The sequence below is a fragment of the Oncorhynchus mykiss genome, chromosome 9, assembly GCF_013265735.2.
Source record: "Oncorhynchus mykiss isolate Arlee chromosome 9, USDA_OmykA_1.1, whole genome shotgun sequence".
NCBI classification, from domain to species: domain Eukaryota; kingdom Metazoa; phylum Chordata; class Actinopteri; order Salmoniformes; family Salmonidae; genus Oncorhynchus; species Oncorhynchus mykiss.
This window is the reverse complement of record NC_048573.1, coordinates 961,945-979,788: the sequence shown is the minus strand read 5'-3', so window position 1 is coordinate 979,788 and position 17,844 is coordinate 961,945. Positions and strand designations below refer to the sequence as shown.

General features: G+C 46.8%; 1 protein-coding gene across 1 annotated transcript in view; it reads right to left on the bottom strand.

Annotated features, from left to right (window-relative positions):
• Positions 1–429: 429 nt before the first annotated feature.
• The window catches only part of LOC110518852 (ephrin type-B receptor 4b), a 61,808-nt gene continuing 44,393 nt past the window's right edge, over positions 430–17,844 (bottom strand). The window contains 11 exon segments of the mRNA XM_036987008.1: positions 430–5,280; positions 5,515–5,645; positions 5,647–5,674; positions 6,155–6,348; positions 7,495–7,644; positions 9,414–9,568; positions 9,910–9,970; positions 10,472–10,584; positions 11,386–11,520; positions 13,474–13,590; positions 14,223–14,287. Of these exon segments, the coding sequence (XP_036842903.1) occupies positions 5,175–5,280; positions 5,515–5,645; positions 5,647–5,674; positions 6,155–6,348; positions 7,495–7,644; positions 9,414–9,568; positions 9,910–9,970; positions 10,472–10,584; positions 11,386–11,520; positions 13,474–13,590; positions 14,223–14,287 (1,255 nt within the window). The 3' untranslated portion in view covers positions 430–5,174.

Below are 17,844 nucleotides of genomic sequence, written 5' to 3'. Positions count from 1 at the left end.
GGTAGCAGTTGAGTAGCAGTTGGAGTAGCAGTTGAGTAGCAGTTGGAGTAGCAGTTGGAGTAGCAGTTGGAGTAGCAGTTGAGTAGCGTTTGAGTAGCAGTTGGGTAGCAGTTGAGTAGCAGTTGGAGTAGCAGTTGGAATAGCAGTTGGAGTAGCAGTGGAGTAGCAGTTGAGTAGCAGTTGGAGTAGCAGTTGGAGTAGCAGTTGAGTAGCAGTTGGAGTAGAAGTTGGAGTAGCAGTTGGAGTAGCAGTTGGAGTAGCAGTTGGAGTAGCAGTTGGAGTAGCAGTTGAGTAGCTGTTGGAGTAGCAGTTGAGGTAGCAGTTGGAGTACACACACACACACACACACACACACACACACACACACACACACACACACACACACACACACACACACACACACACACAGCTGACGTAGTACACAGAGTGGGCGGGACAGCTTAAGTCATCTTTATTGTGATTGGTCACAGCAACAGACAGACAAGCCCCTCTCCCAATCAATCTTCTCTCAAATAGACATCGCTCAGTCATATGTACGACTGTATATATACTATAACAATAATATATATCAGTCATATTTAATAACTGTTTCTTAGAAAAGGTAACAGAATAATTATAATTATTACAAAACATCCTGAATTCATCATAATAATAAACAATAAACAACTTCAATACAGAGAGTTCAATGTGAGGGCCTGGGATTCTACCTCACCCATAATGCAACGGGAGAGGCCTCAGGACTAAAGTCCCATAGTTCCATAGGTCATGGAGACATGGGCTCGGGTCAGAGGTCAACTCTAGGGTCCATCAGTACCTCTGTGACTTGGGAGAGGTCATGAAATGGCAGCAGACATTCTGAAAGTCTCAGCGCAGCAGTCTCACTAGACCGCGGTAGTATTGTATCTTTAAACACTGACCCAGGAACAAATAGATGGAGAGATGATAGAGGAGAGGAGAATTGTCCATCTTTATCAGTCTTTTATAGTCTTCCATCCTCCTATCTCTCTCTCTGTTTTACCTTCTCTCTCTCTCTTTCTGTTTTATCCTCTCTCTCTCTTTTACCCTCTCTCTCTCTCTCTCTCTTTCTTTTACCCTCTCTCTCTCTCTCTCTCTCTCTCTCTCTGTGTTTTACAACCCCTCTCTCTGTTTTACCCTCTCTCTATCTCTCTCCCCCTCTCTCTCTCTCTCTTTGTTTTATCCCCTCCCTCTCGTTCCTAAGAAGTTCATATAGACCTGATCATGTTATCAGAGTCAGTCTCTCTAGAAGCAGTCAGGTTTTAAATCAGAGTCAGTCTCTCTAGAAGTCATGTTTTAAATCAGAGTCAGTCTCTCTAGAAGTCATGTTTTAAATCAGAGTCAGTCTCTAGAAGTCAGGTTTTAAATCAGAGGCAATCTCTCTAGAAGCAGTCAGGTTTTAAATCAGAGTCAGTCTCTCTAGAAGTCAGGTTTTAAATCAGAGTCAGTCTCTCTAGAAGCAGTCAGGTTTTAAATCAGAGTCAGTCTCTCTAGAAGCAGTCAGGTTTTAAATCAGAGTCAGTCTCTCTAGAAGCAGTCAGGTTTTAAATCAGAGTCAGTCTCTCTAGAAGTCAGGTTTTAAATCAGAGTCAGTCTCTCTAGAAGTCATGTTTTAAATCAGAGTCAGTCTCTCTAGAAGTCAGGTTTTAAATCAGAGTTAGTCTCTAGAAGTCAGGATTTAAATCAGAGGCAATCTATCTAGAAGCAGTCAGGTTTTAAATCAGTCAGTCTCTCTAGAAGTCAGGTTTTAAATCAGAGTCAGTCTCTCTAGAAGTCAGGTTTTAAATCAGAGTCAGTCTCTCTAGAAGTCAGGTTTTAAATCAGAGTCCGTCTCTCTAGAAGTCAGGTTTTAAATCAGTCAGTCTCTCTAGAAGTCATGTTTTAAATCATAGTCAGTCTCTCTAGAAGAAGTCATGTTTTAAATCAGTCAGTCTCTATAGAAGTCAGGTTTTAAATCAGAGTCCGTCTCTCTAGAAGTCAGGTTTTAAATCAGTCAGTCTCTCTAGAAGTCATGTTTGAAATCAGAGGCAGTCTCTCTAGAAGTCATGTTTTAAATCAGTCAGTCTCTCTAGAAGTCAGGTTTAAATCAGAGGCAGTCTCTCTAGAAGCAGTCAGTCTACAAAGTCCAGCACCACACCTCAGTCAGAGGGAATATCTGGGAAAACCTGATTGGGCGAAATCCTTCATCCCAAACAGTGTTCCAGGGGAGAAATCTTCCACAGTATTCCAACGGTATTCCCAGAGGATCCCGGCAGTATTGTAAAACCAAGTTCATGTCCAGTATTCCCGTGGACTCCAACAAGGCAGTATTGTAAAACCAAGTTCATGTCCAGTATTCCCATGGACTCCAACAAGGCAGTATTGTAAAACCAAGTTCATGTCCAGTATTCCTGTGGACTCCAACAAGGCAGTATTATAAAACCAAGTTAATGTCCAGTATTCCTGTGGACTCCAACAAGGCAGTATTGTAAAACCAAGTTCATGTCCAGTATTCCCGTGGACTCCAACAAGGCAGTATTGTAAAACCAAGTTCATGTCCAGTATTCCCATGGACTCCAACAAGGCAGTATTATAAAACCAAGTTAATGTTGAGTATTCCCGTGGACTCCAACAAGGCAGTATTGTAAAACCAAGTTCATGTCCAGTATTCCCATGGACTCCAACAAGGCAGTATTATAAAACCAAGTTAATGTCCAGTATTCCTGTGGACTCCAACAAGGCAGTATTATAAAACCAAGTTAATGTTGAGTATTCCCGTGGACTCCAACAAGGCAGTATTGTAAAACCAAGTTCATGTCCAGTATTCCCATGGACTCCAACAAGGCAGTATTATAAAACCAAGTTAATGTTGAGTATTCCCGTGGACTCCAACAAGGCAGTATTGTAAAACCAAGTTCATGTCCAGTATTCCCATGGACTCCAACAAGGCAGTATTATAAAACCAAGTTAATGTCCAGTATTCCTGTGGACTCCAACAAGGCAGTATTATAAAACCAAGTTAATGTTGAGTATTCCCGTGGACTCCAACAAGGCAGTATTGTAAAACCAAGTTAATGTCCAGTATTCCCGTGGACTCCAACAAGGCAGTATTATAAAACCAAGTTAATGTCCAGTATTCCCGTGGACTCCAACAAGGCAGTATTATAAAACCAAGTTAATGTCCAGTATTCCCGTGGACTCCAACAAGGCAGTATTATAAAACCAAGTTAATGTTGAGTATTCCCGTGGACTCCAACAAGGCAGTATTATAAAACCAAGTTAATGTTGAGTATTCCCGTGGACTCCAACAAGGCAGTATTATAAAACCAAGTTAATGTCCAGTATTCCTGTGGACTCCAACAAGGCAGTATTATAAAACCAAGTTAATGTCCAGTATTCCCGTGAACTCCAACAAGGCAGTATTATAAAACCAAGTTAATGTCGAGTATTCCAACAAGGCAGTACTGTAAAACCAAGTTAATGTTGAGTATTCCCGTGGACTCCAATAAGGCAGTATTGTAAAACCAAGTTAATGTCCAGTATTCCCGTGGACTCCAACAAGGCAGTATTATAAAACCAAGTTAATGTCCAGTATTCCCGTGGACTCCAACAAGGCAGTATTATAAAACCAAGTTAATGTCCAGTATTCCTGTGGACTCCAACAAGGCAGTATTATAAAACCAAGTTCATGTCCAGTAATCCTGTGGACTCCAACAAGGCAGTATTATAAAACCAAGTTAATGTCCAGTATTCCTGTGGACTCCAACAAGGCAGTATTATAAAACCAAGTTAATGTTGAGTATTCCCGTGGACTCCAACAAGGCAGTATTGTAAAACCAAGTTCATGTCCAGTATTCCCATGGACTCCAACAAGGCAGTATTATAAAACCAAGTTAATGTCCAGTATTCCTGTGGACTCCAACAAGGCAGTATTATAAAACCAAGTTAATGTTGAGTATTCCCGTGGACTCCAACAAGGCAGTATTGTAAAACCAAGTTAATATCCAGTATTCCCGTGGACTCCAACAAGGCAGTATTATAAAACCAAGTTAATGTCCAGTATTCCCGTGGACTCCAACAAGGCAGTATTATAAAACCAAGTTAATGTCCAGTATTCCCGTGGACTCCAACAAGGCAGTATTATAAAACCAAGTTAATGTTGAGTATTCCCGTGGACTCCAACAAGGCAGTATTATAAAACCAAGTTAATGTTGAGTATTCCCGTGGACTCCAACAAGGCAGTATTATAAAACCAAGTTAATGTCCAGTATTCCTGTGGACTCCAACAAGGCAGTATTATAAAACCAAGTTCATGTCCAGTAATCCTGTGGACTCCAACAAGGCAGTATTATAAAACCAAGTTAATGTTGAGTATTCCTGTGGACTCCAACAAGGCAGTATTGTAAAACCAAGTTAATGTCCAGTATTCCCGTGGACTCCAACAAGGCAGTATTATAAAAACAAGTTAATGTTGAGTATTCCCGTGGACTCCAACAAGGCAGTATTATAAAACCAAGTTAATGTTGAGTATTCCCGTGGACTCCAACAAGGCAGTATTATAAAACCAAGTTAATGTTGAGTGTTCCCGTGGACTCCAATAAGGCAGTATTGTAAAACCAAGTTAATGTTGAGTATTCCCGTGGACTCCAACAAGGCAGTATTATAAAACCAAGTTAATGTTGAGTATTCCCGTGGACTCCAACAAGGCAGTATTATAAAACCAAGTTAATGTTGAGTATTCCCGTGGACTCCAACAAGGCAGTATTATAAAACCAAGTTCATGTCCAGTATTCCTGTGGACTCCAACAAGGCAGTATTATAAAACCAAGTTAATGTCCAGTATTCCTGTGGACTCCAACAAGGCAGTATTATAAAACCAAGTTAATGTCCAGTATTCCTGTGGACTCCAACAAGGCAGTATTGTAAAACTGAAGGAATCTCTCAGGAGAGAGTTCATGTCTGTCTCTCTCTCCGTCTGCCTGATTGGTTGAAGAGTACACACACATCTATTGTGTCATCACAGTGGAACCGAGTACAATGATTGGCTTGGGACACCGTTGGCGTAGTGACATCGTCACAACTGGTACGTGGTTGGCTGGTGGCTTGTTGAAGGGCTTTGGTGTGATTGGCCAGTATGGAAGGGTGGGGGGAGCTTCCAGGAGGCTGTAATAGGTGATTGGTCAGTATCTGAGTGTGGGAGGAGTTTTGAGAACTCTAAGGGTCTGGATGGAAGAGAGAATCTTCTTCTGGTGTCCCGCTAGAGTCACTCCTATACGCAACAGGTCCCTAGAGGAGGAAGAGGAGGAGAGAAAGAGAGAAAGAGAGAAAGAGGGAAAGAAAGAAAGAGAGAAAGAAAGAAAGAAGGAGAGAGAAAGAAAGAGAGAAAGAGAGAAAGAAAGAGAGAGAGAGAGAGAGAGAGGGGGAGAGTGAGAGTTTAATAATTGTGTGAGTGTGCTCTGTGTAGTGTGTAATGTGTAGTATGTAGTGTGTAGTGTGTAGTATGTAGTGTGTAATACGTACTCTGTAGAGATCTGTGCGATGACCTCCAGGTTGGTGAATCCTGCCTGTGTAAAGCTCTCTTCATAACGAGACATCTTGATAGCATGAAGCCACTCTGAGACAGACCCACAGGCTGACAGGGGAGGGGGGGGGGCGCTGGTCTAACAGGGGCTGGGAGGAACTGGGGGAGAAGAGGGGGAGACATTATGAATCATGATGAGGTTGTTTTACTGTAGGGGAGAAGAGGGGGAGACATTATGAGTCATGATGAGGTTGTTTTACTGTAGGGGAGAAGAGGGGGAGACATTATGAATCATGATGAGGTTGTTTTACTGTAGGGGAGGAGAGGGGGAGACATTATGAATCATGATGAGGTTGTTTTACTGTAGGGGAGGAGAGGGGGAGACATTATGAATCATGATGAGGTTGTTTTACTGTAGGGGAGGAGAGGGGGAGACATTATGAATCATGATGAGGTTGTTTTACTGTAACATGGATTGACAGGTTGAGGAGAGGTGTAACAGGAGAGGAGACACTATATACCTAAAGAGGAGGAGAGAGAAATGAAAGGTTATGAACTGAAGGGAGTTTGGCTCATATTAATATCATAGTCCCCCCCCCCCCGAGACACACTCTCTCCCTCTCCCTCTCTCTCTCTTACCCAGGTCCGTCCGGCTGTGTGATCTTCAGGGAGGCGGGGTTTCTGATCAGCCTATCGAGCGCTGAGACCACGTTGGCGAATCGTGGACGAGCAGCTCTCTCTTTCTGCCAACAGTCCAACATGAGGGAGTGGAGAGAGGAGGGACACTCTGGTGGGGGGGGCAGACGGTAGTCCTGTTCTATAGCATTGATCACCTGGTGGGGGGGTTCAGTGTTAGGTAGGGAGTGGAGAGAGGAGGGACACTCTGGTGGGGGGGGGGGGGTCAGTGTTAGGTAGGGAGTGGAGAGAGGAGGGACACTCTGGTGGGGGGGGTCAGTGTTAGGTAGGGAGTGGGCCACTAGTGGGGGGGGGTCAGTGTTAGGTAGGGAGTGGGACACTAGGGGGGGAGGCAGTGTTAGGTAGGGAGTGGGACACTAGTGTGGGGGGGGTCAGTGTTAGATAGGGAGTGGGACACTAGTGGGGTGGGGGGGGTCAGTGTTAGGTAGGGAGTGGGACACTAGTGTGGGGGGGGTCAGTCTTAGGTAGGGAGTGGGACACTAGTGGGGGGGGGTCAGTGTTAGGTAGGGAGTGGGACACTAGGGGGGGTCAGTGTTAGGTAGGGAGTGGGACACTAGTGTGGGGGGGGTCAGTCTTAGGTAGGGAGTGGGACACTAGTGGGGGGGGGTCAGTGTTAGGTAGGGAGTGGGACACTAGGGGGGGTCAGTGTTAGGTAGGGAGTGGGGCACTAGGGGGGGGTCAGTGTTAGGTAGGGAGTGGGGCACTAGGGGGGGGTCAGTGTTAGGTAGGGAGTGGGACACTAGTGGGGGGCGGGGGGGGTCAGTGTTAGGTAGGGAGTGGGACACTAGTGGGGGGGGTCAGTGTTAGGTAGGGAGTGGGACACTAGTGGGGGGTGGGGGGGGTCAGTGTTAGGTAGGGAGTGGGACACTAGTGGGGGGGGTCAGTGTTAGGTAGGGAGTGGGACACTAGTGGGGGGGGTCAGTGTTAGGTAGGGAGTGGGACACTAGTGTGGGGGGGGGTCAGTGTTAGGTAGGGAGTGGGACACTAGTGGGGGGGGTCAGTGTTAGGTAGGGAGTGGGACACTAGTGGGGGGGGGGGTCAGTCTTAGGTAGGGAGTGGGACACTAGGGGGGGGGTCAGTGTTAGGTAGGGAGTGGGACACTAGTGGGGGGTGGGGGGGGTCAGTGTTAGGTAGGGAGTGGGACACTAGTGGGGGGTCAGTGTTAGGTAGGGAGTGGGACCAAACAACGGCTCAAAGTACGTCTGTCTTCACTGAAATTGTAAAAAAACACTTCTGTCTGGAACCAATCAAATCAGATATAAAGAAATAGAAATAACCCTTACATCCTGGTTACTCATGTCCCAGTACGGCCGTTCCCCGAAGCTCATCACCTCCCACATCACGATGCCGTAGCTCCACGCGTCACTGGCCGATGTAAACTTTCTGAACGCGATCGCCTCTGGAGCTGTCCAACGTATGGGGATTTTACCACCCTATAGAGAGGAGGAGGGAGGGAGAGGGAGGGAGGGAGGGAGGGAGGAGGGAGGGAGAGGGAGGGTGGGAGGGAGGGAGAGGGCGGGAGGAGGGGAGGAGGGGAGGGAGGAGGGAGAGGGAGGGGGAAGAGAGGGAGGGAGGAGAGAGGGAGGGAGGAGGGAGAGGGAGGAGGGAGGGAGGGAGGAGGGAGAGGGAGGGAGGAGGGAGAGGGAGGGGGGAGAGAGGGAGGGAGGGAGGGAGGAGGGAGAGGGAGGTTCAGTTTTCATTTGATGAAACCGGTTAGAAATTACAGCACTTTATGTACATAGTCCCCCCCCATATTAGGGGCGCATAAGTATTGGGACAAATTCATTTCTATGTGTATTAAAGTAATACACAGTATTTGGTTCCATGTTCATAGCAGTGACTACATCCAGCTTGTGACTCTACAGAGTTGTTGGATGCTGTTTGTTTAGGTTGTGTTTCTGATTATTTCGTGCTCAATAGAAATGAATGGTAATTAATGTATGGTGTCACTTTGGTGTCAGCATTTTATATCATAGCCCCAAGACATGCTAACCTCTCACCATTACAATAACAGGGGAGGTTAGCATTTTATATCATAGCACCAAGACATGCCAACCTCTCACCATTACAATAACAGGGGAGGTTAGCATTTTATATCATACCCCCAAGACATGCTAACCTCTCACCATTACAATAACAGGGGAGGTTAGCATTTTATATCATACCCCCAAGACATGCCAACCTCTCACCATTACAATAACAGGGGAGGTTAGCATTTTATATCATACCCCCAAGACATGCCAACCTCTCACCATTACAATAACAGGGGAGGTTAGCATTTTATATCATACCCCCAAGACATGCTAACCTCTCACCATTACAATAACAGGGGAGGTTAGCATTTTAGATCATACCCCCAAGACATGCCAACCTCTCACCATTACAATAACAGGGGAGGTTAGCATTTTAGATCATACCCCCAAGACATGCCAACCTCTCACCATTACAATAACAGGGGAGGTTAGCATTTTATATCATAGCCCCAAGACATGCCAACCTCTCACCATTACAATAACAGGGGAGGTTAGCATTTTATATCATACCCCCAAGACATGCTAACCTCTCACCATTACAATAACAGGGGAGGTTAGCATTTTAGATCATACCCCCAAGACATGCCAACCTCTCACCATTACAATAACAGGGGAGGTTAGCATTTTATATCATACCCCCAAGACATGCTAACATCTCACCATTACAATAACAGGGGAGGTTAGCATTTTTGGGTTGAATGATATTTGCACTCATCATTATTCATGATTCATTCAGGATTATCTGTAATCATGGTAGCATCCACATTAATGTAGAAGAGTTTAGAAACATGTTATATTCTAATTTACAAGGTAGGGGTAGTTAGGGGGTAAGTAGGGGTAGTTAGGGTTAGGTAGAGGTAGTTAGGGTTAGGTAAAGGTAGTTAGAAGGTAGTTAGAGGCTGGGTAGGGTTAGGAAGGGGTAGTTAGAAGGTACTTAGAGGGTAGTTAGAGGGGTAGATAGGGTGTATTTACCAGTGAGCTGGTGTATGTTAGGTATGGGTAGTTAGAGGGTATATTTACCAGTGAGCTGGTTAGGGTTAGGAAGGGGTAGTTAGGGGGGTAGATAGGGATATTTTAGGGTATATTTACCAGTGAGCTGGTGTATCTTAGGTAGGGGTAGTTAGAAGGTAGTTAGAGGGGTAGATAGGGTGTATTTAGGGTATATTTACCAGTGAGCTGGTGTATGTGGGGTCAGAGGAGTTCTCCTGGAGGAATCGTGACAGGCCGAAGTCAGATACCTTACAGACCAGGTTAGAGTTGACTAGGATGTTGCGAGCTGCCAGGTCTCGATGGACATAGCTCATCTCCGATAGATACTTCATACCTGGAGACAGGAGGGGGAAGTGACACATAAACAGACAAGCAGCACACAACACTAGGGTCAGGGTGACGTCATACACCTGCACGAATAATTATAGAAACTGGGTGGTTCCAGCCCTGAATGCTGATTGGCTGACAACCGTGGTATATCAGACCATATGACAAAACATTTATTTTTACTGCTCTAATTAAGTTGGTAACCCGTTTCTAATAGCAGTAAGGCACCTCAGGGGTTCGTGGTATAAGGCCAATATAACACAGCCAAGGGCTGTATACTCAGAGTTGTGTCGTGCCTCAGAACCTGAGCCCTTAGCCGTTAAACATTAAATAAAGTGTACTTCCTACCTGATGCTATCCCACGTAACATTCCCACCAGCTGGATAGGTGTGAACTGACCATCGTTTAACTGGAGGAGAGAATATCAACGATGAAACAGACAGATACAGACTACAGACAGACTACAGATAGACCCCTCCCCTCATCCTCACCCTAAGGAAGCTGTCGAGGGCCACATTCTCCATAAACTCCCTCCCTCCCTCCCTCCCTCCCTCCCTTCTCACCCTCTCTCCCTCTCTCCTTCCCTCCCTCCTCACCCTAAGGAAGCTGTCGAGGGCCACATTCTCCATAAACTCCCTCCCTCCCTCCCTTCTCACCCTCTCTCCCTCTCTCCTTCCCTCCCTCCTCACCCTAAGGAAGCTGTCGAGGGCCCCATTCTCCATAAATTCAGTCAGTATCAGGACAGGAAGCTGTGATGACTCCTTCCCTCTCCCTCCCTCCCTTCTCACTCTCTCTCCTTCTCCCCCTCCCTGCCTCCCTCCCTCCCTCCCTCCCTCCCTTCTCTCCTTCTCTCCCTCCCTCCCTCCATCCATCTCTCCCTCCCTCCCTGCCTCCCTCCCTCCCTCCTCACCCTAAGGAAGCTGTCGAGGGCCCCATTCTCCATAAACTCAGTCAGTATCATAACAGGACAGGAGGCCGTGATGACTCCTTCCAGGTGGATGATATTGGGGTGCTGGAACTGACCTACAGATTGGAATTGACCTGACACATTAATACACACATTAATACACACACAATACACATTAATACACATTAAAACACATGAATACACACATTAATATACATTAATACACATTAATAGACACACAATACACATTAATACACATTAAAACACATTAATACACATTGTTTTTCATTGAATATTTTCTGTAGCTGTTGCACTGTTTCGAGGACAAGTTAGCTCTGCATAGTACTGCATAGTACTGCATAGTACTGCATAGTACCGTGTTGTTTCCTGTGCATATGAAAGATAAGTCCCTCCTCTGTTAGTTAGTGTATCCATCTTTCAGAGCCCCCCCTCCTCGATGCTGACCCATGATAGAGGCCTAAGACAGGAAGTCCCTCCTCTGTTAGTTAGTGTATCCATCTTTCAGAGTCCCCCCCCCCCACTCCTCCACACGATACTGACCCATGATGGAGGCCTCAGACAGGAAGTCCCTCCTCTGTTTGTCAGTGTATCCATCTTTCAGAGCCCCCCCCCCCCCCTCCTCGATGCTGACCCATGATAGAGGCCTCAGACAGGAAGTCCCTCCTCTGTTAGTTAGTGTATCCATCTTTCAGAGCCCCACACACATGATACTGACCCATGATGGAGGCCTCAGACAGGAAGTCCCTCCTCTGTTAGTTAGTGTATCCATCTTTCAGAGCCCCCCCCCCTCCTCGATGCTGACCCATGATAGAGGCCTCAGACAGGAAGTCCCTCCTCTGTTAGTTAGTGTATCCATCTTTCAGAGTCCCCCCCCCACTCCTCCACATGATACTGACCCATGATGGAGGCCTCAGACAGGAAGTCCCTCCTCTGTTTGTCAGTGTATCCTCCTTTCAGAGTCTTGATGGCCACATAGTTCTCCTTCTTCCCAGGGACCTTCAGTCTGCCTCGACAGACCTCTCCAAACTCACCTGGAACATACACACACTGTTAACAGCACACCTCTCCAAGAGAAGAGACACACATGCTATTGTTAGTTGGCTGCTGAGGGCTACTTGGATCATCTAACAGCTGACTGTGGCTGAGGAGGGCTACTTGGATCATCTAACAGCTGACTGTGGCTGAGGAGGGCTACTTGGATCATCTAACAGCTGACTGTGGCTGAGGAGGGCTACTTGGATCATCTAACAGCTGACTGTGGCAGGAACTAGTTTGTTGTGCTAGTTAGATGTGAGGACACACCCACCGACCGCTGAACCTGCCTTACCCATTGGACACGCAAGAGAGAGAGAGAGAGAGAGTAGAGAGAGAGAGAGAAGGAAGGAAAGAGCGAGAGAGAAAGAGAGCGAGAAAGAAAGAGAGAGAGAAGAAAAGAGAAGAAAAGAGAAGAAAATAAAGAGAGATAGAGACAGAGAGAGGACCTGAGGGGAAACCTGGTATCCACGGAGACAGAAATCCAGACTAACACTACAGTAGCACACACACACTATCCCTCTGCCTCAGTAATGTGGAACAGAGTGGTAGCCAGAGGGTAGATTAGTGGACTTAGTTACATCCCAAATGGCCCGGGTCAAAAGTAGTGCACTAAATAGGAGACAAGGTGCTGTTTGGAACACAGGTCAGTTCAACTGATAGGACTGATATTCTACATGACCCACTAATACTGAGAGAGAGAGAGAGAGAGAGAGAGACAGACAGGGAGAGACAGAGAGAGAGACAGAGAGAGAGACAGACAGGGAGAGACAGAGAGAGAGACAGAGAGAGAGAGAGAGAGAGAGAGAGAGAGAGAGACAGAGAGACAGAGATAGGTGCGAGAGACAGAGAGAGAGACAGACATGGAGAGACAGAGAGAGAGACAGAGACAGAGAGAGAGAGAGAGACAGAGAGACAGAGAGACATAGATAGGTGAGAGAGACAGAGAGAGAGAGAGAGAGAGAAACAGAGAGAGAGAGAGAGAAACAGAGAAACAGAGACAGAGAGAGAGAAACAGAGACAGAGAGAGAGATAGAGAGAGAGAGAGAGAGAGAGAGAGACAGAGAGAGAAACAGAGACAGAGAGAGAGAGAGAGAGAGAGAGAGAGAGAGAGAGGGAGAAAGAGAGAGAGAGAGAGAGAGAGAGAGAGAGAGAGAGACAGGGAGAGAGAGAAACAGAGACAGAGAGAGAGAGAGAGAGAGAGAGAGAGAGAGAGAGAGAGTAACAGAGACAGAGAGAGAGAGAGAGGAGGGTAGAAGGGAAAGAGAGAGAGAGAGGAGGGACAAGTGAAGGACTCTGGAGAAATTAAGAGCGTGAGAGAATAGATAGACATAATATAACATTTACAATATTTATATTGAAACTTTTGTGAGTGTAATGTTGGACCGTTCATTCGTGGTTGTTAATTTCACTTTTGTTTATAATCCATTTCACTTGCTTTGGCAATGTTAACATGTTTCCCATGTTAATAAAGCCCCTTGAATTAAATAACATGGAGAGAAGGAGCAGAGAGAGGAGATGAAGAGAGAGGAGCAGGAGAAGAATAGAACAGGGAGGAGGGGAAGAGACGGGGTTGAAAAGAGAGCAAAAAAATAGTGAAGTACACAGAGAGGTATAGACCAGCTCCAATGACCTCCTCTACCTTGATGAAGGACACGTCTATCTCTTTAGGGGTAGAGGTAGAGGTAGGAGGAGGTATAGAGGTCTAGGAGGTAGACGGAGGTACTGACCAGCTCCAATGACCTCCTCTACCTTGATGAAGGACACGTCTATCTCTTTAGAGGTAGGAGGTAGAGGTAGAAGGAGGTATAGAGGTCTAGGAGGTAGACGGAGGTACTGACCAGCTCCAATGACCTCCTCTACCTTGATGAAGGACACGACTATCTCTTTAGAGGTAGGAGGTAGAGGTAGAAGGAGGTATAGAGGTCTAGGAGGTAGACGGAGGTACTGACCAGCTCCAATGACCTCCTCTATCTTGACGAAGGACACGTCTATCTCTTTAGCGAAGTCTCTAACCGCCTCGTTGGGATCTTCGTAGGTGAACGGGTCGATGTACACCTTCATACCTGCTAACAGATACCATGGTAACAACAACGTTAATTTACAACAAGCAACAAATAGCATGGTAGGTAGTAGTGTTGTGTACTATAGTATGTATGTAGTAGTGTTGTAGTGTTGTGTACTATAGTATGTATGGAGGTAGTAGTGTTATGTACTATAGTATGTATGTAGTAGTGTTGTGTACTATAGTATATATGTAGGTAGTAGTGTTGTAGTGTTGTGTGCTATAGTATGTAGGTAGTAGTGTTGTGTACTATAGTATATATGTAGGTAGTAGTGTTGTGTGCTATAGTATGTATGTTGGTAGTAGTGTTGTGTACTATAGTATGTATGGAGGTAGTAGTGTTGTAGTGTTGTGTACTATAGTATGTATGTTGGTAGTAGTGTTGTGTACTATAGTATGTATGGAGGTAGTAGTGTTGTGTTCTACAGTATGTATGTTGGTAGTAATGTTGTGTACTATAGTATGTAGGTAGTAGTGTTGTAGTGTTGTGTACTATAGTATGTATGGAGGTAGTAGTGTTGTAGTGTTGTGTACTATAGTATGTATGGAGGTAGTAGTGTTGTGTACTATAGTATGTAGGTAGTAGTGTTGTGTACTATAGTATGTATGGAGGTAGTAGTGTTGTGTACTCCTCACTCTGTCTCATCAGGTACTGTCCATTCTGATCATTCATCTCTATATCCTTCACACACATGTGTTTACTAAGGAGAGAGATAAACAAACATTAATAAAGTGACAGGGGACGAGTAATGTTCTCTTCATTCTTCCCCCTTCTCTTCCCTTCCTCTTCTCTCCCTTCCTCTTCTCCTCCCCCTTCCTCTTCTCTTCCCTTCCTCTTCTCTTCCCTTCCTCTTCTCTTCCTCTTCTCTTCCCTTCCTCTTCTCCTCCCCCTTCCTCTTCTCTTCCCTTCCTCTTCTCTTCCCTTCCTCTTCTCTTCCCTTCCTCTTCTCTTCCTCTTCTCTTCCCTTCCTCTTCTCTTCCCCCTTCCTCTTCTCTTCCCCCTTCCTCTTCTCTTCCCCCTTCTCTTCCCCCTTCCCCTTCTCTTCCCCCTTCCTCTTCTCTTCCCCCTTCCGTGCTTCTACACCTGCATTGCTTGCTGTTTGGGGTTTTAGGCTGGGTTTCTGTACAGCACTTTGAGATATCAGCTGATGTACGAAGGGCTATATAAATAAATTTGATTTGATTTTTTGATTCTTCCCCCTTCCTCTTCTCTTCCCTTCCTCTTCTCCTCCCCCTTCCTCTTCTCTTCCCTTCCTCTTCTCTTCCCTTCCTCTTCTCTTCCCTTCCTCTTCTCTTCCCTTCCTCTTCTCCTCCCCCTTCCTCTTCTCTTCCCTTCCTCTTCTCTTCCCTTCCTCTTCTCCTCCCCCTTCCTCTTCTCCTCCCCCTTCCTCTTCTCTTCCCTTCCTCTTCTCCTCCCCCTTCCTCTTCTCTTCCCTTCCTCTTCTCTCCCTTCCTCTTCTCTTCCCCCTTCCTCTTCTCCTCCCCCTTCCTCTTCTCTTCCCTTCCTCTTCTCCTCCCCTTTCCTCTTCTCTTCCCTTCCTCTTCTCTTCCCTTCCTCTTCTCCTCCCCCTTCCTCTTCTCTTCCCTTCCTCTTCTCTCCCTTCCTCTTCTCTTCCCCCTTCCTCTTCTCCTCCCCCTTCCTCTTCTCTTCCCTTCCTCTTCTCTTCCCCTTCATCTTCTCTTCCCTTCCTCTTCTCTTCCCCCTTCCTCTTCTCTTCCCTTCCTCTTCTCTCCCTTCCTCTTCTCTTCCCCCTTCCTCTTCTCCTCCCCCTTCCTCTTCTCTTCCCTTCCTCTTCTCCTCCCCTTTCCTCTTCTCTTCCCTTCCTCTTCTCTTCCCTTCCTCTTCTCCTCCCCCTTCCTCTTCTCTTCCCTTCCTCTTCTCTCCCTTCCTCTTCTCTTCCCCCTTCCTCTTCTCCTCCCCCTTCCTCTTCTCTTCCCTTCCTCTTCTCTTCCCCTTCATCTTCTCTTCCCTTCCTCTTCTCTTCCCCCTTCCTCTTCTCTTCCCTTCCTCTTCTCTTCCCCCTTCCTCTTCTCTTCCCTTCCTCTTCTCCTCCCCCTTCTCTTCCCCCTTCCTCTTCTCTTCCCCCTTCCTCTTCTCTTCCCTTCCTCTTCTCCTCCCCCTTCTCTTCCCCCTTCATCTTCTCTTCCCTTCCTCTTCACTTCTCCCTTCCTCTTCTCTTCCCTTCCTCTTCTCCTCCCCCTTCTCTTCCCCTTCATCTTCTCTTCTCTTCCCTTCCTCTTCACTTCTCCCTTCCGCTTCTCTTCCCTTCCTCTTCTCCTTCCACTTCTCTTCCCCCTTCCTCTTCACTTCCCCCTTCCTCTTCACTTCCCCCTTCCTCTTCTCTTCCCTTCCTCTTCTCCTTCCACTTCTCTTCCCCCTTCCTCTTCTTTTCCCCCTTCCCCTTCACCCTTCCTCTTCTTTTATCCCTTCCTCTTCTTTCCCCCCTTCCTCTTCAGCCATCTCTTAACTCTTCTGGGGTCTCCTTCCATCTGTCTCTTTCCTCTCCTTTCCCCCTCTCCCTCCTCTCCTCCTGTTATTAAAACATAATGTCTTTCCCCCTCTCCCTCCATCTCTCTGTCTGTCCATCACACTGCCAAAGACTCCATCTCTCTGTCTGTCCATCACACTGCCAAAGATTCCATCTCTCTGTCTCCTGTCTGTCCATCACACTGCCAAAGACTCCATCTCTCTGTCTGTCCATCACACTGCCAAAGACTCCATCTCTCTGTCTGTCCATCACACTGCCAAAGACTCCATCTCTCTGTCTGTCCATCACACTGCCAAAGACTCCATATCTCTGTCTGTCCATCACACTGCCAAAGACTCCATCTCTCTGTCTGTCCATCACACTGCCAAAAACTCCATCTCTCTGTCTGTCCATCACACTGCCAAAGACTCCATCTCTCTGTCTCCTGTCTGTCCATCACACTGCCAAAGACTCCATCTCTCTGTCTCTCTGTCTGTCCATCACACTGCCAAAGACTCCATCTCTCTGTCTGTCCATCACACTGCCAAAGACTCCATCTCTCTGTCTGTCCATCACACTGCCAAAGACTCCATCTCTCTGTCTGTCCATCACACTGCCAAAGACTCCATCTCTCTGTCTGTCCATCACACTGCCAAAGACTCCATCTCTCTGTCTGTCCATCACACTGCCAAAGACTCAATCTCTCTGTCTGTCCATCACACTGCCAAAGACTCCATCTCTCTGTCTGTCCATTACACTGCCAAAGACTCCATCTCTCTGTCTCCTGTCTGTCCATCACACTGCCAAAGACTCCATCTCTCTGTCTCCTGTCTGTCCATCACACTGCCAAAGACTCCATCTCTCTGTCTGTCCATCACACTGCCAAAGACTCCATCTCTCTGTCTGTCCATCACACTGTCAAAGACTCCATCTCTCTGTCTCCTGTCTGTCCATCACACTGCCAAAGACTCCATCTCCCTGTCTGTCCATCACACTGCCAAAGGCTCCATCTCTCTGTCTCCTGTCTGTCCATCACACTGCCAAAGACTCCATCTCTCTGTCTGTCCATCACACTGCCAAAGACTCCATCTCTCTGTCTGTCCATCACACTGCCAAAGACTCCATCTCTCTGTCTGTCCATCACACTGCCAAAGACTCCATCTCTCTGTCTGTCCATCACACTGCCAAAGACTCCATCTCCCTGTCTGTCCATCACACTGCCAAAGACTCCATCTCTCTGTCTCCTGTCTGTCCATCACACTGCCAAAGACTCCATCTCTCTGTCTCCTGTCTGTCCATCACACTGCCAAAGACTCCATCTCTCTGTCTCCTGTCTGTCCATCACACTGCCAAAGACTCCATCTCTCTGTCTCCTGTCTGTCCATCACACTGCCAAAGACTCCATCTCTCTGTCTGTCCATCACACTGCCAAAGACTCCATCTCCCTGTCTGTCCATCACACTGCCAAAGACTCCATCTCTCTGTCTCCTGTCTGTCCATCACACTGCCAAAGACTCCATCTCTCTGTCTCCTGTCTGTCCATCACACTGCCAAAGACTCCATCTCTCTGTCTCCTGTCTGTCCATCACACTGCCAAAGACTCCATCTCTCTGTCTCCTGTCTGTCCATCACACTGCCAAAGACTCCATCTCTCTGTCTCCTGTCTGTCCATCACACTGCCAGAGACTCCATCTCTCTGTCTCCTGTCTGTCCATCACACTGCCAAAGACTCCATCTCTCTGTCTCCTGTCTTTCCATCACACTGCCAAAGACTCCATCTCTCTGTCTCC